General features: G+C 48.4%; 1 protein-coding gene across 1 annotated transcript in view; it reads left to right on the top strand.

Annotated features, from left to right (window-relative positions):
- The window catches only part of FSCN2 (fascin actin-bundling protein 2, retinal), a 35,945-nt gene extending 22,757 nt beyond the window's left edge, over positions 1-13,188 (top strand). The window contains exons 2-5 of the mRNA XM_015408821.1: positions 2,986-3,142; positions 10,629-10,750; positions 11,649-11,816; positions 12,983-13,188. Of these exons, the coding sequence (XP_015264307.1) occupies positions 2,986-3,142; positions 10,629-10,750; positions 11,649-11,816; positions 12,983-13,188 (653 nt within the window). The remainder of the gene's footprint in view (positions 1-2,985; positions 3,143-10,628; positions 10,751-11,648; positions 11,817-12,982) is intronic.
- Positions 13,189-24,480: the final 11,292 nt, after the last annotated feature.

Below are 24,480 nucleotides of genomic sequence, written 5' to 3'. Positions count from 1 at the left end.
CAGCTGCCACTGAGAACAGCAGCGGCAGCCATAACTTTTTAAGGAGCCCGAAGGAGAGCTGGGGGAGCCAGAATGACCTCTCAAGGTGGAATTTGCCCCTACGAGTCCAAGGCCACCACCCCGGGGCTCAGGGAGGTGGGAGAACGTTTTGCCCAGCACCCTGCAGGCGTCGCAGCTGGCGCTGAGAACAGCAGCAGCAGCCATAACTTTTAAAGGAGCCCTGAAGGAGAGCTGGGGGAACCAGAATGACCTCTTGCGTGTGAGTTCAAGGCCACCACCCCGGGGCTCAGGAAGGCGGGAGAACGTTTCCCCCCGCCCCCCCCGCCCCGCAGGCATCGCAGCTGCCGCACAGAACAGTGGCGGCAGCCATAACTTTTTAAGGAGCCCTGAAGGAGAGCTGGGGGACCAGAATGACCTCTCACGTGTGATGTCCCAGCGGACATCACACGCGAGAGGTGGAATTTGCCCCTACGAGTCCAAGGCCACCACCCCGGGGCTCAGGGAGGCAGGAGAACATTCCCCCCCCCCGCATCGCAGCTGTTGCTGAGAACAGCGGCGGCAGCCATAACTTTTTAAGGAGCCCCGAAGGAGAACTGGGGGGAGCCAGAATGACCTCTCGCGTGTGATGTCCGAGCGGCAAGTCAAAATCCAAAGAAACAGGACATGAAGAAGTTAGTTTTGGACAAGGCGAAGTAAGATTCAGGAAGAACTGAAGAAGGCAAGGTCAAGCAGAGAAGAACAGCATATACTTGGCTTGTTGGCTTTCCGTGGCTGGGCTGCCAACAGGGCTGGGGGACTGATCTGATCCAGAAGCAAGCAGAGTCTAGACTAAGAGGCAATCCTGCAACATGGCAGAGGAAGGAGCAGTGGGATCACGTCTTTCTAGATCAGAGGTGTCGAACTCATTTGTCACAAGGGCCAGATCTGACATAAATGTCACTTTATTGGGCTGGGGCCATCCATGTATTCCATAAAACATAATGCCAGCCACTAGGGATATAAAAACTGCATAAAGGACAGCAGCAGGTAAGCTCTGAGTTGGTGGATCCTCACTGCAAGACCCCATGGGCTGGGAGGGGGATGCAAAGGAAAACCCAGATGGGCAGACTAGAAAGCCAACAGTGCAGCACTGGGCAGATGCTCCCACACTGCTTGACTGCTGCAGATGATGCTGTTTCACCATGCTGAAGCCAGAATCGGAGTGGCTCCACCCACTCCCCCCCGCAAGTAGTCTCCTGTTCCCTCCCTTGCACTAGTTGCTCGTGGGCCGCATAAGAGCCCTGGACAGGCCAGTTCTGCCCCTCAGGCCTTATGTTTCACACCCCTGTTCTAGATCTTTCAGGATGACCAGTGATTTTGATCATAGCCAATTTTATTTGATTGGTTTGTGTGTTACCTCACAAGTGTGGAGCTGCATTCTTGTGGCTTCTTGCCAGTTCTCACACCTCTCTGATAATATTTGGATGCAGGAACCACATTTCAGTACCAAATCTGAGGTTCCTTCTCAACTGGATATTGCCTGACTGATGAGTACAACATATGCGAGAGACAAAACCACACTGATAAAGTGAAAAAAACAGTTGTTTTTATGCTCCGACTGGGCAGTTAAGACCAGTATTATCTTCCTTCTACAGATGGATTAATTTAACCATGCTTTGGCAGCTATGGAAGATGACTTTCCCACAGAGGTACAGCTACCATGTGCTAGATTTTTAAGCAGCTATCATATGGCTCCTGGTCATCTAAATACAGCATTTACAAGGAGCTTCCCATGCTACATTTTGTATTCAAGAACAGATGCTCTAATACAAGAACAGATGCCCTAATCCAAAAGCCAAGCATGTCCTATTTAATAGCTATTTCTTTACTTTAAATGCATGAAAGCAGCAACTCAGGGTTCTTCCTCGTATTTTAGAAGGGGAGGTGACACATTATGGACATAAACATGTTACAAGGGAGAAATGACACACGGTATGGCCTTTGCAACTTATACTGAGTTATCTGACTCGTACTAAAAATATATAGTGAGGATTTCCCAATCCCTGCACAGGGCATTATGGAACCAGAGATTCTAATCTATGGAACAGGAATGTGGTTGTGAAATAAGACACATTTCCTCCTAATCATGACTTCCCTAGAAAGAACAGGGCAGCTTGAAGTATCTGGAAGGAATTTCAGTGTTCATCTGAGAGGCACAGTTGGCAAGGATCTTTAGCAGCTATTAGAATCAGTTGCAAGCAAATACAACAGATCAGGACTATGTGACATAGCAAGAGGAATTAACAGGCCTTGCACCAGAGATTGGCACTGTCAGTCATTTGCTGGCGCCCATGCTCCAGTAAGGGCCCACTGCTAAGTGCCAACCACGGTCCTCCTGCTGTTCCTCCTCCTCTTCCTTGCTATTGATGCCCTCTCCATCAGAGCAGTGGTGGTACCAGGGCCCAGATGGAGAAGGAATGAGCAATGGTAGCAAGGGACGGGGTCCTTTGAGGGTATTTTGCTTGAGGGACTTTTGAAACCTGGACTCAGCACAGTTACCGTGGAAGAACTTCTTAAATTAGGATTAAATCAAGGAGGGATACTTGAAAAGGATGTCTCTATTGCCCATTTGATAGTCTTTCATAAAACAATCACTTGGATCCATGTGTAATTTGTACAGATAGAAGAGAGTTCCATCTTTGGAGTACAACTTCCTTGCCTTCCCTCTCCTGCTACAGCCCAAATGTCCCTAAAACAGCTACTTCTGGAAGGCAGGGACTGCTTGAGATGGGAGTCAGAGGTTCTAAGTGCGCGCGTGTGGAGGGACTGCAAAAATCACATACAAATGCCCTTCATCCATGGAAATCCTCCAGTGGATCCAAGCCAATTGCTTCTGACATGAGGTTTTATGAGCATGAATGTATGGTAAAAGATGTATCTGTTGTCAGCCTAGTGTAGTGCAGTCCAGATATAGTACATCTCAGATGAGAATGTCCTCTCTTCTAGGTGTCAATGTATCAGCCAATCAGGATGAAGAGACACACCATGAGACCTTCCAGATGCAGATTGACAAAGAAACCAAGAAGTGCATCTTCCATTCCCACACAGGCAACTACTGGACTCTGGTGTCACATGGTGGGATTCAAGCCATGGCCACAGAAGTGTGAGTTTCCCTTACAGGACCTTAAAATATTCAGGTTCTTGGAAGTCAGACTACAGCTTTCAGTAAAAATTATGGTGAGCCCAAGTATAGAGAAAACAGCCACAAGAATCAGCACAGGGCATCACGACAGGATGTATTCAAGGAAGGGAGGGTGTAGATTTAGAACAACATTGCATACAGTAATTTTCAGATTGATATCAATACAAGAATCAACAATATGATACATATAGAAGCCCTGGTGTGTTGGCACTTTCCAGCTCTCCCATTGGCTGTGCTGTGTGCTCCATAAGCCATTGGTCCATCAACCACCACTCAAGAGTACTTGCATGCCATTGGCTGGGGGCTGGGTCCACTCCTCTCTCCTGCCCACTGGCAGCCTGGCCACTGTTCCCTGTCAGAATAAACTAACAAAATGGCTGTCTCTCCTAATGAAAATGCTTCTCCTGCTTGACTCCTCCGTGGTTGGCTGGCTACTGAGGTGGGCCAGCGGCCGTCAAACCATTCTCTTCTCCTGCTGTGCAGCTAACTTTCCCCTCAGTGGCTGTTGCTAGACAACCAAGCTTGGTTCTGTCAGTAAAAAAGCAGGGGGAGGAGGCCCTTTCCAGGCTTACTTTGGCCTTGGTGGGGAACTCATTGGGGCCAGTCCTGACTAAGGCTGCCAGCTCCAGGTTGGAAAACTCCTGGAGATTTTTACAGAAGCCATAGTTTGGGGAGGGGAGAGGCCTCAGCTGAATAGAATGCCATAGAGCCCACTCTCCAAAGCTGAGGTCAGAGGGGAAGATAAAGGTAGGTTGATGGTTGGCTGGGAAGGAGATAGGGTTGCCAGCTCCAGGTTGGGAAATTCCTGGAGATTTGAGGGGTGGAGGCTGGAAAGGATGTGGTTGAGGAGGGGCGGGACCTGAGACAGGTATAATGCCATAAGATCCACCCTCCAAACCAGCCATTTCCTCCTGGGGAGCCATTGTTGCCAATCTCCATGTGAGGACTGGATATCATTCAGAATTACAACTGCTCTTCAGATGACAAAGATCAGTTCCCCTGGAGAAAATGATGGACTCTGTGTCATTATACCCTGCTGAGGTCACCACAGCAAATTGACACTGAGTGCCTAAGGCTGGGGCACCCGCCCAGAGCCTCTTTCTAGAGCTCACTGTATTTATTTTCACAATGGGCCTTATTCCTAGTCTCGCTATAAGATAACCAGAACAGAGGCATGTTCAGTACAATACAGTTGTATTTCTACCATGTTCCTACTGTGGCTTGTGAGTTTCAGTTGAAAGTATGCTAGATACAAGGGAGTGATTTCCCCCCCCCATCTCTGCTGCAGCTGTTGACCCATTTGGGGATGGTCTGCTGTGCTGCAGCCCCAACTCCTGTAGCAACAACTATATGACTACAGTGATTTCCTGTCTCTCATTTTGTCCAGGTTCTGTCCCCATGCTTCACCACATATAAGAGTTTTCAGAAAATCCAAGAATTCAGAGACTCTGCTCAATGGATAATCTGGAAAGAGCCTTCTGAACACATTTAAACTTGGTGAAATCATATGGTGTCTGCATAAGTGGGGAAGGTTGAGGGATGGTTGGCACAAACAGTTGAAGCTGCATATGTATAAGGCACAGTCTGTCTAACTTCCCATTCCCAGAGCACAAAGTTAGAATGGAGGGAATGCATTTCAAGGTGGCTGGGGCTGAAGCCAGTATCCTTTGCCAAGAAACCCAATTCTGTGTTCCCAATAAAGGGTACAAATATGCACAGCTTGTTTTCATTGCAGTATCTGTCATTACACAACATTTACAATAACAGCTGTAAATACTAAATGTAGAATAGTAGCATGATTGGAAGGGGCAGGTGAAGGGAATGGATATAGGATGACAAAACAGAAGGGGAAGAGTTGGTGAAGGGAATGGATATAGGATGACAAAACAGAAGGGGAAGAGCTGGTTCAGCTTCATTAAAGAAGGCCACCAAACAAACATGTGGTTCAATCTGTTCAACACTGGTTTCATCCAGCAAAGTAGACAATTCGTATCTTCTGATTTAAGTTAGCTAACATTATCTGCTAGAAATTACCTGGACGTTTGGTGGCTACTTCTGCAATACAGTTAAGCAAGACCTTGTTCCCAGTGACAGCAAACAGCAGCAAGCCAGCGTGGTGGTGTAGCGGTTAAAAGTGTTGGAGTAGGATCTGGGAAACTGGCCCTAGGTCACCCAGCAAGTTTCCATGGCAGAGTGGGGATTTGAAGCTGGAACTGATTCCCCACAAGCAGCTGTGCCTCCCTCACTCTTCCGTTTCCCCCACTTGCATTGGTCTGGGGGGGGGGGGCTGGGGAGGGGGAGCTGCAGATCAAAATGAGGCTGCACAGCAAATAGTGTGAAATTGACCAATGCAAGTGGGGGAAACGGAAGAGTGAGGGAGGCACAGCTGCTTGTGGGGAATCAGTTCCAGCTTCAAATCCCCACTCTGCCATGGAAACTTGCTGGGTGACCTAGGGCCAGTTACACATGCTCAGTCTAGCCTATCTCATAGGATTGTTGTCAAGATAAAATGGAGGACAGGAGAACGATGTAAGCTGGTTTGGATCCCAATTGGGGGGAAAGGTGGGATAGAAATAAAGTAGATAAATAAATAAAATATTTGCACAACGAAAGCCCTAGTAGGCAGTTCAAGGAGCAATCCTAAAATGGTCTACTTAGAAGGAAGTCACATTTTATTCCATGGGGTTTACTTCAGAGAAATTGCTTTTAGGGTTACAGCCTCCCTTGACAATGCTGTTAGGCTTCAACGATGGCTTTGCAATTCTCATCTGGTCATCAGTCCTGGCTCTTAACCCTCTGGCTGCTGCTTTTTAAAGAACCAATCCCAGCATCACTTCTGCTCAGTTCTGATCAACATGGGTGCATGGATTCCAGCATGGCCACAGAAGCCATTTCATCCACTGCCTAAACAACAGGGATGCGAAGTTTTAAACTGGCCTCTCTAGCTGTCCCTTCAATATTCGTTTGATTTGCAGCAAACACTAGAGGATGTTGTTTATCTTCATGCCATGAAAAGCTTCAGCAGTCAATTTCTATGCATTAAGCCTCCATTAAAGGGACAGGCCTTTTTCTCCGAGACAGTTGCCAACCGTACTGAGTGAGTTGCACCCTCAAAAAACATCCCCACCAAAATCAGAATGGATAGAGATGACCTTTTAGCTACTTACCTGCAAGGGATGTACAATAAGATGTTCTTTAGCAGGAGGAAGGTTCATAGAAGTAGCCTTTTTATGTGACAGCAGCAGAAGCCACTTTTTCTGTGGCTTCATCCCAGGATGCCACTATAACATTCAAAGACCCAGCACCACATGGGTGGGGCCAGTCATAAAGGTTCTTATCATGCAGTTGTTCCCCAATCTTTCCTTTTGGCAGTTTATAAGAATAGTTTAAAATATTTTCAGTTTAAAAGCACAACTAAAATAACAAACACCAAATCTCCCTCCTTAGAAGACACCTGCCAATGCAGACTCCAGTCCCTCAAAAGTCCTGGCATGCAGCACCTTTTGAAGATCTCCGAGGAGGTGGGGGGCTCACCTTTTCAGGGAGCCCAGCCCATTCTGACTAGGGTTGCCAGGTCCCCCCCGGCCACCAGCGGGGGATGGGGGACAAGTTTGCCAGCTCCAGGTTGGGGAACCCCTGAAGATTTGAGGGTGGAGCCTGGGGTGGGCAGGGAGCTCAGTGGGCTACAGCGCCATACAGTCCACCCTCCGAATGCATCCATTTTCTCCAGGGGAACTGACCTCTGTAGTCTGCAGATGAGCTGTAATTTCGGGGGATTCTTAGGTCCCATTGGAGACTGGCGTCCCTGATTACCACAAAGCCAGAGCCACGATGGAAAAAGCCCAGGCTCTGGACGATGCCAGACGGGCCACCCTAAGTGGTGGAATAGCCAACAGATGGCTGCCTGATTACCACAGTAGGTGCTCAGGGCCATGTGCACAGGAGATGGTCTTTTACATACTGTGACAAGTCACCACTTGGTAGCAAAGCTCCAGGCACGGTTGCACTCCTGATTTAGAGCAGTGTTTTCAAGATTTCTACAGTGAATAGAATTCTTTCCATACTGACATTGGCTGAAGAATCTTTGTCTGTTGCAGATGATTTGGGGATGCAGTCTAAGGTGCACTCCTGGTCAAGCAGAGGGGCGGCCCAGCCTGTTGGATCTCGCTGATACCCTATGCAGTCCGAGATTGCACCTTAGGCATCCCATTAAGGCTGCACATAACAGGGGGAAATCAGTAATGGTGAGAAAGCTATCTCCTCAGGCAGGGACAATTAGGAGGTACAAAATTCCAGGGTCCCAGGTCATACTGGAGTGCCAGACAAGCTGCCACTAAGAGATAGTAACAAGCATCTTGTGTTCATTCTAAACAAACCTTTTGAGCCCCAGGTTTCTCTGGAGTACAGCTTGGAAACTGTCTTGGATTTAGAGCATGTGACCATACCTCTCTACTGAGCATTCAGCAACTAGGATTTCTAACAAGGCTTGGATTTGGCAGTCTCACACAGAAGGCCTTCTTGCGTGAAATGTCTGTGCAATGTCTGTGATGAGCTCTGGACCCTGAGAAAGGCTGGCACAAAGAACTCCTTGTATATGTGTTGTTTGCCAGATACTGCGGGTTTTGCTGCAAATCATATTGCAATCACCACCACACTGACAAGATAGTCAAAAGTCCGAGATGTGCAAATGTGAAAGAAATCAGTGCCCTTGCAACATATGTGTGGCACTTGCAAATATCAGATTTTCTTTTAGGAAGTGACTCCCTTTATGTACTCTTCCAACCACATGGCAGCTACTTATTCCACTGCAGATTCCATGAGAAAGACTTATCCCTGCCGCCAAATATAACTGAGCCATGATTTAAGTATTCTGTCATGGAAACACAGTTGGGGGGAAAGGGGCACCTCAGTTTAATCTGAATGAGTTTTTAAACTTGATGTTGTTATGGAGAGGAAGTTTCAGAACACTCAAGGGCTCCCTAATCCAGAAAAACATGATCAAAAAACTGGCAGTTAAAACTGGACAAATGCAGATTAGCACAGAGGAATGGGGATTTATTTCAGAGGAAGCAAATAGCACATTGAGCCTTAGGAAGGGTGGGGAAGGAGAAAAAATAGTGCCCAGTTTTTCACCATTTCCTGCAAGGCACCTTGCTACAGCATGCCTGTGCGGATGAACGTGTCCCCCTTAGCATACGGAGGTTGCCTTTGACTTCCCAACACACAACATTATTAAGTATGCTGCCAATGGCAGGGACCATGCCAAGCCCCTACAGTGCATCAGCACCGGCCTTGTTACGCTACCCCAAGCAGTCACTTGCTTGGCTCATCTAGAGAAGCTGCAGTCTCTTTTCTCCCTCATTCCTCATCATTAACTAAAAAACCTGAGCTCTTCTGAGATTCACCATTTGTTAAGGAATTCAGGATTACACATTTCCGCTTCTCTATTTATGGACTTCTCAATTACTTGATCATCTCACTGGATGAAACATTATTACGACCAATAATGAGATTGTGGGTTTTATGTTTGTGAAGTGAAAAATCATTCCGTCAAATAATACTCCACTGGACAGATATAACCCTTCATGCATGGAATGGAACAACAGTCTGCTGCTGCTGTAGGATCTAGAGCCTGAATTCCTTGTACTTGGATACCTGGCACTTATTTATTTATTTATTATTTCGATTTATACCCCACCCTCCCCGAGTTAAAACCCAACTCAGATTATATTAATGTTAAGAGTCCTTAAACATCTCTCTCTATATAATAGCAATGTGTGGCCCCCATTTGCGGATACCTAAATCTGTGGATTGGGGCCACACCAACACTAAACAGATTTTCATGCAAACTTGGAGAACTCCCCCAAAAAATCAGAAATCAAAAATGAAATATAGGGGGGGGGGTGTTTAAATCCCTTCCCCAGTACAATTGCATTGTCTCCACATTTCTAGAGACGGTCCCTCTCAACAGGGACCTTCCCAGGGGAATTGAAAGAGTTCACCCTCTACTTTACAAAATCTTGTTGGACCCGTTGGTCCTTAACAACCACCGGCCAGTGTCTACCTTGCCATTCCTGGGAATGGTGGTAGAGGGCAGTGGCAACACAACTTCAGGCTTTCTTGAATGAAACTAAAATCCTGGATCCCTTCCAGTCCGGCTTTTGCCCTGCCTATGGGATGGAGACGGTACTGGTCGCCCTGGTGGATGACCTTCGGAGACACTTGGATTGAGGTGGAGCAGCGGTGCTGATTCTTCTTGATCTATTGGCGGCGTTCAATATGGTTGACCATGAGGTGTTAACCCACCGCCTAGCCGACACTGGGATATGGCGGCTCGCCTTGCAGTGGCTGACCTCCTTTCTCCAGGGTCAGGGACAGAGGGTGGTGCTTGGGGGGGAGTTATCCCAATGGCACCCGCTAGAATGCAGTGTACCACAGGGAGAAATTCTCTCCCCCATGTTGTTTATTATCTATATGCGCCCCCTCACCCAGATTATCTGAAGGTATGGGCTGGGTTGTCACCAATATGCGGACGACACCCAACTCTGTCTATTGATGAATGGCCATGCTGTGTGAACTGTACTGGCTGCCTATCGAATTCCAGATCCGTTTCAAGGTGCTGGTGCTTACCTTTAAAGCCATGTATGGCCAGGGGCCAGCATACCTTAGAGACTGCTTCTCCCCATATGAGCCCCGGAGATCACTGAGGTCCACAAATCAACATCTTCTAGCAATCCCTGGCCCCAGGGACGTCTGACTAGCCTCAACCAGGGCCACCTGGTGGAATGAGCTCCCAGTTGAGATCTGGGCCCTGCGGGATCTATTACAGTTCTGCAGGGCCTGTAAGGCAGAGCTCTTCCACCAGACTTTTGGTTGAGGAGGTAGACATCCCTCTTCCCTCCTGGCTATCCCCCCCTCCAGTGGCCTGGACCCCAATATTGGGGCACTAGTGAATTTCAAATAAGTTGATTGATAGCGGAACTAACTGTTGCACAGTACTTCAGAGTTTTACTGTTTTAAATTATTTTTAATGGTTATTTTAATGTTTATATTAAGAATTGTTGTAAACTGCCCTGAGCCCGCGAGCGGGGAATGCGGTATATAAATCAAATCAATAAATAAATGAGGGGTTGGGGGGAAAGAGAGGAGGAAGACTAGCATAGAAGGAGTAAGGGGAGAAGGCAGGTGAGGGAATATTGATAGAGGCAGAAAGAGAGATGGGCTGGAGAGGGAAGGAAGCAAAGGTTGGTGAATGCCCCTCCGCAAGTTTCTTGCAGGTCCCCACTTGTGTTGTTCTTAACAGTTAGTTTTTGTGCTGTTTCAAGTTGATCTACAATGTAACCTTAGACCCCATCATCACATTATTAGCTATGGGCCTGAGTGAACATTTCTTCCTTGCTGATATTTCTATCTGATCAGTGCTCTCCGCTCTGCCTTGGCCCCCCAGATCAGCAAACACCATGTTTGATATTGAGTGGCGTGGTCGGCGTGTAGCTCTCAAAGCTGGCAATGGAAAATATATCTGCACCAAGAGAAATGGACAACTAGCTGCTGTCACTGACACAGTAGGTGAGTTTTCCTACTGGATACTGAGATGACCTTTCTACTGCCTTGATCCCAGAGCCTGGTAGACCAAGGAATGTGGCCTGCATATCATGGTAATACTTGAAACCACAGTGGGATGCTAATCCATTTCTGTTACTATTACTTTCTTATTCAAAATGGTGGCTGCAAAAATGAGAGAAGCCACAGCAGTGCTTGCTAGACAATCAGGAGGGAAACCTAAACAGTTCAAAGTTTTGTGGCATTGGGGAAACTATGGGGACAAAACCTAGCAAATTAGTCCCAATAGTATAGGTTGGGGTATCAAAGGTAAGAAGCTGAGTCTGGAGGAAAGGCTGTGTGTGGCTGTGGTAGTTCTAGAGGAACAGTCATGAAAGAGCATGGAAGGAAGTCGGGGCAGACAAAGCGGAGAATGGAAGAAATGTGGGACAATTTCTCACTACAGCTGCCTCACAGCACAGTGCCATTTGCCCCAACACAAACATGTCAATTTCACACCCGAGGCTGCGGGGCTGCATTTGACTCGGGGCTTTGCCCAATTTCCTCCGCAGTTTCATGATCCTCAAAAACCAGGATCACGAAACGGCGGAGGAAATCGGGCAAAGCCCCAAGTCAAAATGCAGCACCCGGAGCTTCGGGTGTGAAATTGACATGTTTGTGTCGGGGCAAACGGTGGCTGTGCTGCGAGGCAGCTCTAGTCAGAAATCGCCCGTGGAGCATGCAAGTGAGTGGGGAGGAAGTCACTGCTCTGCTAGTTGTAATAAGGGGAGATATCCAGGCCTCACCTGGAGGCTGGCAACCCTAGTACTCAGACACACACAGTTTGCATTCCCGGCTCTTCTTCGTAGTCCTGGCAGTTATATTAGCCTCAGCAGTTGTCTGACCCACATTTGTCTGACCACAGGGGAGGATGAGGAATTTGTTCTCAAGCTGATCAACCGTCCCATCCTGGTTCTTCATGGGGACCATGGCTTTGTGTGCTACCATCGCAATTCCAACATGCTGGATGCCAACCGCTCCACCTATGACGTCTTCCAGATCATCTTCAATGACGGCGCCTACCAGATCAAAGGTGTGAACAGAGAAAATGGGGGGGGGGATTTTTTGCTAATATTCTTCATTCAATGAAGTCATTTTGGACTACGTGCTGGAGGGATGCTGTGCCCACACCAACATTTCAGCTGTGAACACAATCACATGGGCTTGCCAAACTCCTTAGAGCCCAGATGTACTGGAAGTCAAGCTATCTGGCAGAAAACTAGCTGGGATGACAGGTGGTAAAGAGATAAGTCTGGGGGTTGGGTGTTCAGCTCCTTGTTACTCTTAAAGTAACACCTCTGCTCACCACTTTATATACAACTGAGGCATGCTTAGATTGGGGAGGGCGGGCTATAAATGTGAATAAATAAATAATAAGCAGATTCGCTGCCACAACATCTAGCTGAAATTTCAGATTTGCTCGCACTAAAGCCTAATCACACATGCAAATTGCCGCACACAACCACATGGAGACAGGTCCATCTGGCAAGCTCTATTTGTGCAAAGCCTCTCACCATACCAACATTAATCTAATATTTCTAAAGTTCCTATCATGTTTTATGTGCTGTACAGCATCTGAAAGTCAGTTAAAAACACTACCTGTAGGATTACAATCTTTTTGCCAGGAGTGGTGAAGACCATACAAACCACATGGCTTGCCTCCTGGAATTGTCTCCATGCGATTTCAAGTAGCTGCCACAGTGCAATTTGCAAGTGTGGACCTCAGTGATGGCCCATATTTAGAGTTGGGAAACTCCTCCATTGGGGAAAACCCTGGCATTTTGTTGTGTTTCTTTGCCTCGTGTGGTTTCACTTGCTTGTACCCTGCAGAGCTATTTGTTCCCACAGGCTCACTAGTTCTGGGGTGGAGTCTGGATTGATTGGTTGATGGCTTTTGTTTGAGAAGTGAGGACTGAACTAGGGCCAGTTCTATATTTCTTTATCTATCATTTGTTTGTTGCTGGCAATGGAAGCTTCCAGTACAACCGGCTTTCTTTCATCCTAATGCACGTCTCCTTCTCAGAATTAGGAAGGCCTGAAAGTGTGTTCTGCTGAAATTTTTATCTTTCCTGGATCCTTCTTAATAAAGGAGACTATCAGTGAAACTACCAAAGGAAGGGGAGGCAGGAAAAGGGAAGATGATGTTATTACAATAATCCCTGGGCAGCCTGGTGACACTGGTCTCTTTGGTGCTTCTAGGCCTAGGTGGCAAGTTTTGGTACGTGGCCAGCAATGGCACCGTGTGCAGTGATGGTGAAAGGTCTGAAGATTTCTTCTTCGAGTTCCATGAGAGCAGCCGCGTGGCCATTAAGGGGAAGAATGGCAAATACCTTCGAGGCGACCAAGCCGGGACACTGCGTGCTGATGCGGAGACCCTGCATCGTGCTACACTTTGGGAGTACTGAGCCCCCACATCGCCTGCCATGTAGCACTTTAGATGCTCTAGGGCCCACCATGGCCAAGCCAGGTCAGCATGGACACAGAGATGGGGGTATCAGAGGCAGCATAGCGCTCCCACCTGGACTCCAGTGGCAATATAATACTTCATGGAAAAGGACTTTGCTGGGATGGGCGCAGGGCAAACAACCTCTTGCCCTATTCCCTGTTGTCTTATCTGTCTACCTTTAGAAGCAGCAACCTAGTAAGACTCCCAGGAGGAAAACACTACAGTGTATCAGTCAGGGTGACAGTGATAGAGGTACCATTTCAAAGCCAGTGCAGTAATGTCTACAACCAGGTTCTCACGAAGTAGTGGGTGTTCCAATCCTCCCGCTCCCCACTTCTCCCATGACACCGCCAAAGCTCCAGATCATGTACTGTGATGCATGCATCATCTGTTCTGCACCCCAGACAGAAAAGTCAGGCCAGGACTCAGGGCCCAGTGGAGGCTGCTCCAAGCATGGCAATGCAACTTACCCTTTGCAAGTGCTGTGGCTTGGCCTCAAGGACTCCCAGCTCAGCTAAAGGCACAAAAAGACCAGAATTATGCAGCCCAACTCCCACTCCAATCCAGTTAAAGAAATGGGAGCTGAGTGTGTGTGCATGTCTAGTTCCTTATCTCTACTCTGCCAGTATTGCACAGCCTAGACATATTTCCCATGCATTGCCCAAAAGCTGTACTTGCAATGCTACCCCCCCCCCCCGAAAAAAATCTATTGCAGAAATTCTGGCCTTTTTTGTTTGTTTTGGCCCAGCTGTGCTGCTCCTTCTCCTACCCCTGGGTCTGCTGGAGAATGAAGGCCACATGTAGAGGCAGGAGCCAGAGGCCATTTAGAAGCCAATGCAGACAGGAAAGACTTGGCAGGGAGAGAAATATCTTCCCCAGGATGGTCATTGTCCCAGACAAAGAGCTGCTTAGGGTGAAATACAGGGGTGGGAGGTGATGAGCCACAGATTCACATGGAAGGACATAAAGAGCATGGAGATGAGCCCTTTATTTGAAAACTGAGAAGGGCTGGGGAACCCATGGCATGGGGCTGCCTAGGACTAAAAGTCAGGATTCCCAAGACTTCACAGATTTTTGGGTCATTTTCACAAGACCCAAGTCTGCTTGGCCCCCTGATCAGCCTCAGTTCTACCACTTCTCTAGAAATGCTCCCCTGAGTAGAGTCTGCACCCCTTCCACAAATAAACTCAAGAGGAAGGAAGTTGGCTCAATGAAGTTTCCTGCTTCAACAGCTGTATATGGAAGTCAACATGAGTTCCTTTCTATAGATGTGCTTTCCCTTGTTTCTATCTGCTGATGTGTCTGCTCTCGCAATTCTGATGGGAGACAATGCCCAGCTCGACAGCAGTAAGATCAAACAAGTAAAGGCTTGTGAAATTTACTGGAAAAAATAGTTAATGTTATTTGCAGATGCACAGAGAAACTTGTCCATTTTACACAATGCTGTATCTAGTAGAACTGCCTGGCTACAGTGTGAATGATGAAAGCTATATAGCAGACAAGGGAGGGGTCTGTATGGACAAGAGATTCCACAGGTATACAAAAAAAAAAAGACTTTTAAAATTAACCAAAAGAAAAAGACATATCAGCTTACGCAAGCCCCGGAGGGAAACGGTTATCTAAATTCACTCACTTACCCTCTTTCTCCCTGGGTAGCCCATTTCTGCAAATCTCTTCCTGGAGTGTATTCTTCATATTATAATACTAGCCCCAACAGCATATGCAGCCACCCTTCTATAAGGGATGGGAAGTGGATTTTCCACTGCTTCTTCCCCAAGAGGGATGTGTTACATGCAGGGCTTTTTTTGTAGAAAAAGCCCAGCAGGAATTCATTAGCATAATAGGCCACACCCAACAGCAGAATCTCATTAGCATATTAGGCCACATCCCATGCCTTCCCTTGGGGAGCCTGGGCAAGCCCCCCCTTAAAGGGAAGGGAAGGTAGTTTAAACTGCCTTCCCTTGGCTTGCCCGGGTGCCCTGCGGCTGTGGGGAGCCTGGGCAACCTGGCCCTCAGACAGACTGGGGAATGCACGGGGAGGCATTTAAATGCCTCCTGATCCTTCCAGGGGGCCCCCTAGCCCGCCCACCTTGGAGTCGCTGGGGGGCTGTCACTCTCCAGGCCTTCCCTCCGCAGCCACGCATACAGAGGTTTTGGCTGTAGTGGGTGCGGCCTACTCTGAAGCCAGCCGGAACTCCGTTCCTGTGCGTTCCTGCCAAAAATAGCCCTGGTTACATGTATGTTGGATAGGGGAGAAACACACAGCCACCAAAGGCAATTGCTGATATGGGTGGGGGAATGGGTAGTCTGGCTGGTACATAGAACTGTTTCCGCCAGAGGGCTTCATGAGCACTCCTGCACAAACTGCATTTGATGGGTGTGAACCTCTTCTGCTTCTAAAGCAGAGGTAAGTAATGCTTCTGTGCGCATGTGCTGAAGAGCAACACACCAGGCCATTTTGTTTGGCATGCAAGGCCAGCCCGCCACCCAAGCAACCAAGGTGAGCCCCTGAGGCGCTGGCAGTTGCTGGGGCCAGCAGCACGGGAAAAGGCTAAGGGCAGGGCTTATGCCCATCATTGGCTCCTAGATCCACAACAGCCACCAGGCAAGTGCACAGTAAACCCCTCAAATGCTGGAAGCACCACTGGGGTTCAGCTTGCTCCCAGAATATCTGACCAAGTATGACTCTCAACTCCCCCCCCCCTTTGCCCAACACACCATCTTCACAGATAGGACTAATTTTGGGGGGCAATTGGGCCAGAACACTTGCCTACTTCAGTTCTAAAGACTGTTTTAAAACAGATATGAGTACACCCTCATGGAAGAAATATGCATATACACGCCTGAGTCACCATTGCATACATGAGCACACTGCTGCTGTTTGCACCATTAAAGTTGATGTTAAACATTCCCTTGTGCACACAGAATCCACCTGCTGATGCAGTGTAAGATAGAAGAGCTTTCCTCCTAGAGAGCAGCAGTCAAATAACAGCTGGTTCCTACTAGACCTGGGTGGAGTTTTGCACTGATAATATAAACCAATGATATTATTAAGTGGTGGCAACACTTGAGGTGCTTTCTTTTGCCATAGTAACTACCAGTGCCGGGAGGGTGTGTATGGGCACAACTCCCTATTTTGCTCTGATTGCTGCTGCAAATACAAAGGCATTCACTGCAGCAATGGTGCTTCTGACAAGAGACAGGGTTGCCAACTGCCTGCAAAAAAAAATGTCCTGTCCCTTTAACAAAGGCTTGAAGGGCTGTTATTTACCAGTTGGTGTCCTTTACCTCCATACCCTTGAAAAGCTTCAGTCGTGCATTCCCACACATTAATGGCACAGGGCATTTTCTTCAGGCCTGTTGGCAATCCTGCAGGGAGATTTACTCAGTGTTTCCCCCCCCCCCCATCCCTGCCCTCCCCCCAACTGCTGGCAGGCTTTTTGACTTTTTGTTATCAGTCATTTGTCTATCACAGCAAGTGATTAAAATGTAGAATTTGCTGCCAGAGGATGTAGTGATGGCCACGGGCACATACAGCTTTAGAAGGAAATTAGATTAATGGAGGATAGGTCTATCAGTGGCTATGGACTAAAGAGAACCTCCCCATTCAGAGGCAGTCAACCTCTGAATCCCAATGCCAGGACGAAATATCAGGGGAAGGCATTGGCTTCTATGCCCTATGGTTGGCCCGCCAGGAGAACTGCTTGACTGCTGTATGAAAGGATGCTGAACTAGATGGAGCACTGGTCTGACCCAGCAGGGCTCTTCCTATGTTCTTATTTTCACCAGAGTGTTTTGACACTACAGTAAGATCGCTCCTACCAATCATTAAAAAGCAACTCGCAAAAAGCTCACTGGGAGGGATGACACCAGACATGGTGCCAGAAGTGGGTGAGCATGCGTGGAAATTTGCCCTTTCCATTTCACACTTGCCCAAGCCAACTTTTGGCATGATCTCCCAGTAAAAGTTCATTCCAAAATAGACTCGGGGAAAATCTCATTGGGGCTGGGAAAAAGCCAGAAGGTTAGTAGAAGCACAACAATGTCACGTGGAAGCCAAAACAAAATCCACTGCAATTTGATGATGGAGCATAATGAATGCAGAGCATGTCTTCAAGCAGGATCCTGTGTGACAGGACTAGCTGTGGATTCATTTCAACAAGCACTTGCAGAATAGCTCTCCAGAGATATAACGCCCCAGTCCATTCCAAATTCTGCTTTAAGTTGAACGTGGCACCCTAGAATATGGCACAAACCGGGAGGGGAAGTTCCGTCACTTATCCCTAGGGAGGTCACCGGCAGAACATGAATATGGATATGCCTGCAGCACCTGCACAACCACATTCCACAGTTTCAGGGCTGGGAAGACACAGCTTCTCTGCATTGGACACCCTGGTGCTGAAGAGATGTTTGGCTCTGCCTCAACAGCTGTGTATTTATTGCACAACGAAGGCTCTCCCGTCACTCCCATCTAGAGAAGCCCTCAATCAGAACACCAGGAAGGAGATAGTATGGAGAGTTAGCCATTTCATCTCTTCCTGCTTTAACTGGCTGCACTCTCAAATGAGGGACAGTCCTCCAAAAGTCCCCAATTAGGGGATTTCTGGCATGCCTGGCTAACAAGCACCACGGGAAGTTTTGTACACACACACCACCCCGTATCTCTCTGAATCAGACCACAAAAGCATGATTTATCCTAGCTACCGTGACTCATAACATTTTTGGTGCCCAAAGGCCAAATCTCACTTAAAGCACCACTCACAGGGAAGGAATGTGGCTCAGCAGGAGAGAATCTGCTTGGCATACAGAAGGCCCCAGGTTCAGTCCCTGGCATCTCTACCTTAAAAGCTCAGGTAGCAAGTGATATGAAAGACCTCTAATGGAGAGCCATATGGACCCAAGTTCAGTCCAAGACTTTACACCAGAGACTCTGGGGCAGAATTCCTTGAAGGTAATGCATTGGTTACCCAAGAGTGCAGCTGCCTGATCCTCTCACAGAAGGATGAACCTTGAGGAGTAAGAACTGGTGTCATAATTCCAGAGAATCACCCTGAACTCCTAGCAAGAAGGGTGGGATAAAAACATGCTACACAGCTGTCATTCTGTTGCAACAAACCTAAGATGGAGTGTTGAGGTGCCTTGAAGACTGAAGTTTTTATTCCAGTGCAAGTTTCCATGAGCCCATGTCTGTGAAAGCCAGCACGATGTGGTGGTCAGAACCCCAGGCATGGGTCTGGAAGACCCGGGTTCTGCCCCAGAACTCTGATTGGTGGCCTTGGGCCAGTCACTCTCTTTCAGCCTAACCTACCCCACAGGGTAGTTGTTGAGAGGATAAAATGGAGGAGAAACGAATGATGTTGTAAACCACTTTCGGTCTTCACTGGGGAGAAACGGGGGAGGGTATAAATTCCTAGATAAATAAAATGAATGCTTATGTTAGAATAGAAATGAGTTAATATTTAAGGTGCCACAAAGACCCCTGTTTAAACGTATACAATGACAGTCTCCACTGATGCGATCCATGCTTCCTGCATGAAAACACCTTTGGTATCTTGGGTCAGAGACTCCTGTCTTCCGATTCACTCTGTCCCTAACATTTATAGTTTTGTAAGCTTGGAAGACTCCCCTCTTGTGCCACCATCCTTAGCCATGAGTCATGTGGCTGCAACCATGTAGTAAGTGTTTCTATTACTGCATAATGTGTGAAAGGGAGACACACACCTCTACCCAGGAAAGCACGAAGTGGCTCATGCAGCCTGATCCTAGGCATGTTTATTCATAAGTAATTTCTACCAAGTGCCCCAGTAAATTAGTATACAGCTGCAGCTGTAGGTGCCTTCCTGGCAACTGGAGCCTCCAGAAAGAAAAGGCGGGGGGGGGGGGGGGGAAGAGACATTTGGACTAAAGTACAGCAAAAAGTGCTCACCTTTTTAAAAAGGTGGGCAGCATCATAGAATGGCCAACTGCCTGCAGAGAGAGAAAAAAACCCTGTCTGTTTAGTAGAGGCTTAATGGGATGTTACATGCCTCCAAGTCATCAAGAGCTTCAGCAGTCTAGTTTCACACTGTAAGGGAACAGGACATTTTTGTCCAGGTGTCTTGGCTATTACAAGCTGGCATAGAGGAGTGAGATGGGCTGGCTGCACCGTCTGCAAAGGGAATGGAACTAGTGGGACCATCTGTTCTTTCATAGGCAGGCATTTGGTCCTTCCAAGATTTGAAGGCAGCGTCATAGGCATGTCCAGGGCAACCTGCAGCCGCAGGGAAGTCGCAGGGAAGCTTTAGCCCCATCCCCCCGACTTCCCTTCCCCTTTTCAAGAGCCTGAAGCAGAAGACATGTGACGTGTCAGACATTAGGCAGTTCTACCCAGACCACAGCCTTTCCCTTCTATCAAATGACCAAGCCAAACACCTTTCAAAGGTGATTGGAACAGAGCAAGTTTAGACTGTAATTCAAATATCCTGCACCTCACCATTACAGTACTTGCTTCACCCCCCAAAAATGGCCATTTGTAAATGCATGACATTTCCATACATTTACTGGGCGGGAAGAAACTCTTCTATACAGTAGCTTGGAACAGTAATTAACCATCCCACCCTCAGAGGCAGCTGCTTTTTTGTGCCAGGGGGAGAGAGAACAGATTGGGCTCTCATCCCTCCTATTGCTCCAGCAAGCAGCTCCAGGGAGTCCTCTAGAGAAAAGGGAAATGGAACCAGCTTGGACAAGACCATATAAGGACAAAATGAGGATAGTACTAACAGAGTGTGAATCATCAGGAGAAGCAAACTGAATCACGCAATCACTCTGTTCCGTCTAGAACAGTTATTACTGCAGGCTACAACCCTACAGTGAAATGTGCAAATTTAAGGCAGACTCTTGTCAAAGGCACAAGTACTTGAATTCAAGTCTCACAGAATGCCGGGGGATCTATTTCCGAATAAATGTGTGTCTGCTGAGCTTACATAGGAGAAATGCCGGCGCTCCCTTCTGTGTCATGAAGGCTCAAGGCAAAGCAGCTGCTAGGAATTGGGGAGGGCGCCAGGGAGGAATCATTGGCACTCTTGCAGCGATGTCCGCTGTGTATGAACGACAAGGCACAGCCTGTGTGCGCTGTACATGAATTGTGATAGGAAGAGTTCTTTCGTGGAACAGCCGGACCACAAAGCCCTCCCCTCCCTAAAAAGCGTTCCATTGAAACTGAAGCGGATGCAGCGATAAGCTGTGCTACAGCGACTCAGGGGTTAACCTGGGAAAAGCCAAAATCGCAAGAAAAAGCTGCGACTCCCCCTATGGGCAATAGGGATACAGTGCAAGCAATTCATTCAGCTGATTTTTAGCACGGAAAGCTCCGACGTCCAAGCCCCTCTTCTCCGTAATGGCGGCTTCTTTGGCGACTGTTCTTCCTGTAGCCGATAGAGGACTCCCGAGTCCCAACCCTCACGGCGTGGCCAAGGAATTAGCCCCCGTCCCCAGGTTGGGCGACATCAGTTTGGCATCGATATACCCCTGTTGCTTTTCATCCTGCAGCAAATCTCAATGTACCTTAAATCCTGCCAGCAGAAATGCACGCAACACCCAGAAGTTAGAAATAACTTCCAGAGCGGTAGCCGCGATAATCTGTCGTAGGAAAAAAACCCCAAAACTCTAGCGGCACCGTAAACACCTCAACGCCCTGTGGCACAAACGTGGAAAGACTTTGTCAGACTTAATTCTCCATGAAGCTGAAGTGGGCCCCAGTCCCTGGAAGATGCCATCGTAAATCCGCTGGTCTTCCAACCGTCTGCGTAGTGATTTGTAGGGCGCTCTATCTAGAGTTTACATTCACATTGCAAGTCAATTTACGCTTCCATGTGAGTCAATGACAAACAAGAAACCAAACTGCAACTATGTTGTATAGAGGGCAGAGCATCAGACCAGGATGTGAGAGACCTAGGTTGGACACACACACACACACACCCCGCTGTGGACGCCTGCTGGGTGACCTCTGAATCAGGCACACATACTCAGCCTAACACACCCCACAGGGTTCCTGAGAGGATAAAATGGAGCAGAGAAGAATCATGTCAGCCACTTTGGGTTCCAGTTGGGGAGAAAGGCAGGAGACAAATTAAAACAAAACACAAAAACTGAACTTGTCTATTGGCAATGCCTGTTGTCATCGCGTTTCAGAGACTCAGTAGCATTTACACACAGAGAAAGGCAACAATGTAAATATGCATACTGGGACTGAGCAAACATGCTTTACAGTTGTGCTGAAGGTCTCTGCCCCGGCAGGGGCTAGGGCTGGGTACAGAGGGTATGAAATAGGAAAGTAGTGTGCAACAGACCTGTGTAATTACAGTAGCACATGTGCATTCTTCTGTCCCCTTGGCATCACTGTTCAAGCAGGTTTTTGAAGCACCACAAAATCATGCAAAACTTGTCTGATCTGAGACCGCAGCAAAGATGGGGGGGGGGGGTTGAAGAAAAAGAGAGGAGCGTGCAAACTGTAGTCAATAATGGCACTTACATGCCATATTCAGCACTTTCAAAAACAGCCACGTGGCCCAATACTAAGGCTTGACGAGAAGATCCAGTAAAATAGCTCCCTATGCTGGGCAAGTGGGGGGGGGGGGAAAAACAATTGACATTCCGCAGTTTTTTCTCGGTGGCACTCCTGTCGGGGGCGGGAGTGGGGGGAGCAAAGGTCTGCCATTGCAGTAAGAAAGGGATGAAACATGTTTAAGAGACTTGAGACAAGATAAGAGGGAACTAGTGGAGAAACACACATTGCCCGGCGGCAGCAGTTCTGAGCCTGCTGGCAAGAAGCCGCATCTCAGTAGCAGGGTGACCCCTGTTGACAGCCACTGTGCAGTGCAGCCGTCCTCTCCAGCAGGCCAGTTCTTCACTTGCAGCAATGCTCCCTGGGCAGTAGCTCCCCATCATTGTGTCAGGGCACCTCACAGTGAGAAGAAAAACCAGCCGATAACAAAGTTTTGTCTTCTTTTGCCTAGACGTTGCACCCTTATTATCCTAAGGGGGAGTCTATCTTGAAAGACTCGTCACCAAGGGATCAGTTTGGCTGTGGCAAAACTCAAGTGTTCAGACGATCACTTTGTAATCAGTTTCTGGAGAAGTTACACAAAATGGTTTAAAAAAAAAAAAAAAGATGACAACTCCACACACGTTAATGGGAAGCCCAGGGGTTCCTCCTCTGGCTCAGGAAGAGCCCCTCGTCCTGGGTTGCAGTCCCGTGCTTTCACCACAACAAGCCCTGCGATGCAGAGACACTGACTGTGCGACTTAGCAACTCCCGCCCGTTTGCACAGGGGCCAGCAAGAACAAGGATTCATGGGGTTATTCCTGTCGCTGTCCCTTCCCTCCCTAGTTCCGGAAAGAGCTCCTCTCCACAGCAGCCTAGGCTGCTTCTCTGAGCAGAGCGGAGCTAAGAGCCGTCCTTGCTCCTGGTGGCGACAGCTTCCACCAATCACCGAGCGAGTAGGGCTCTGGCTCTCCGGCTGCGCTCTGCGCTGACTGGCTGCTGGCTGGAGTCCAATTAGGTTAGCCCTGCAGGGTGACTGAAAAGACCCAAAGACCCAGATCTGTCAGTTCCTCCATTCAAGACTCACTGAGCAGGAAGGGAGGGAGGCAAGCGGGCACGCTCGAGCGGCAAATCCCAACCGACAGAAGCACCGGCAGCTGCCTCAACCTCAACCTTTCCAAATGTGCACGGGAGAGACACCACGGCCACCCTCCCGCTTTGTTCCCTGCTTGTCGTCCCCCACCGCCCCCTCCAAATGTGGGGCTTAAGCTCCCAGCTCCTCGCCACTTGACTCTGCCCAAAGCACTACGGACCTTGCCTGGCTACAGTAACTCGTAAGAGGGAAAGGGGGCAGAGAGCCATGCCAAGAAGCCCTTCACCAGGGAGAGCTTCCTCCTCCCTGTACTCATGTTTATGAAGAACACGAAGGATGGGGTGGCCCTGCAGAGGCAGGATCATCTCTGCGCCGGGTCGAGGCTCAGGAGGACCAAGTAAGGCCACAGAGGCTTAACTCAGATCATCCCTCTTTGTAGGCCAGTCCCCCATATGCCACAAACAATGAGGCCGAGAGAAGTTACCGAAGCTGAAGTGGGTAAAGTGTCAGCCCTGGCAGGGGCAGCACACAAAAGAAGCTGAAAAGCACAAGCTCTGGAGATGCAGACACCAGTGGGGGCGTCCCGCAGGCCAGCTCAGCTAGCAGGGCATTCCTCACTTATAGGATCCTGCACTACAGTCAAAAGGCAGGTCGATCGTAGGCAAAAGAAAAGCCATCACGATCCTCTATTTTCATGACTGCTTCCCTCTCCACCCCATGCTTTCCAGACTGACTGAGTGGCTCAGCGAGGACCAGCGGGAGGGAGGGAGGGAGGGAGGGAGCAGCCCCATCTGCTTGGAAAGAGCTTCAGAGGCTCAAGGTGAAGATCCCACAGCAGGTCAGAGGGCAAACACGACATCCATTATTCCAGGGCCACGGGAGAGTGCGTGTGCATCTTTCACCCCTGAGCGCTGGGAGCGTTTCCTAATGGCCTTTAGTGCCAGCCAGCGCTCACCGAATGGCTTTTCAATTATTAATCGGGAGGAGGCAGCTTTTAAAGCAGACACCGCATTAGCTCAGCGGGGAGGATGCAGTCGAGGCCCCCGAGCTTCCACCGCGTACCTGCCAGCAGATGGGAGGGAAGAGGAGATGCAGCCAGACTGCCCAGCAAAGGGAGGCTCTCATGGCAGATGACAGCCTTACAAATGCCGGAAAGATGCGTGGCCTTTTCCAGAAGGATTAAACACACACACACACACACACCCTCCCCCCTTGAAAAGCAATACCAAAATGCAACATGACCCTGGATGAGCCTTTACCATGGAAATAAGACAAGCAAGTTGTTTATAGAAAGGACAAATACTGGAAAAAGGAGCAAAACACCCCATTAGAAAAAGAAGGGGCACCATATATTAAAAGCACCCCAGAATTACTTATGCATGTGACATCCTGTTTTTTTCCACAGTGTTTCCGAAAAGTGTGACATAACTAAAGGCATAGCCCTTTTTTTGTTTTTTGTGTGGTTGTGTTTTTTTTTTGAGCATTCACCAGCAGAACCTGCCCTTGTCCCTCCCCAAAAGCAGAAGCACCTCACCAAACTTCTGCCTGCCACAGCAAAGCCACCATCACGGAAAGCAAAAGAAGCTGAACTAGCGACGTCGAGTGTGATCCACAACACACCACCCACACCCACTACA

The sequence above is a fragment of the Gekko japonicus genome, unplaced genomic scaffold (assembly GCF_001447785.1).
Source record: "Gekko japonicus isolate JY-2015 unplaced genomic scaffold, Gekko_japonicus_V1.1 scaffold57, whole genome shotgun sequence".
NCBI lineage: Eukaryota > Metazoa > Chordata > Lepidosauria > Squamata > Gekkonidae > Gekko > Gekko japonicus.
This window is presented reverse-complemented; position numbering and strand designations above follow the sequence as displayed.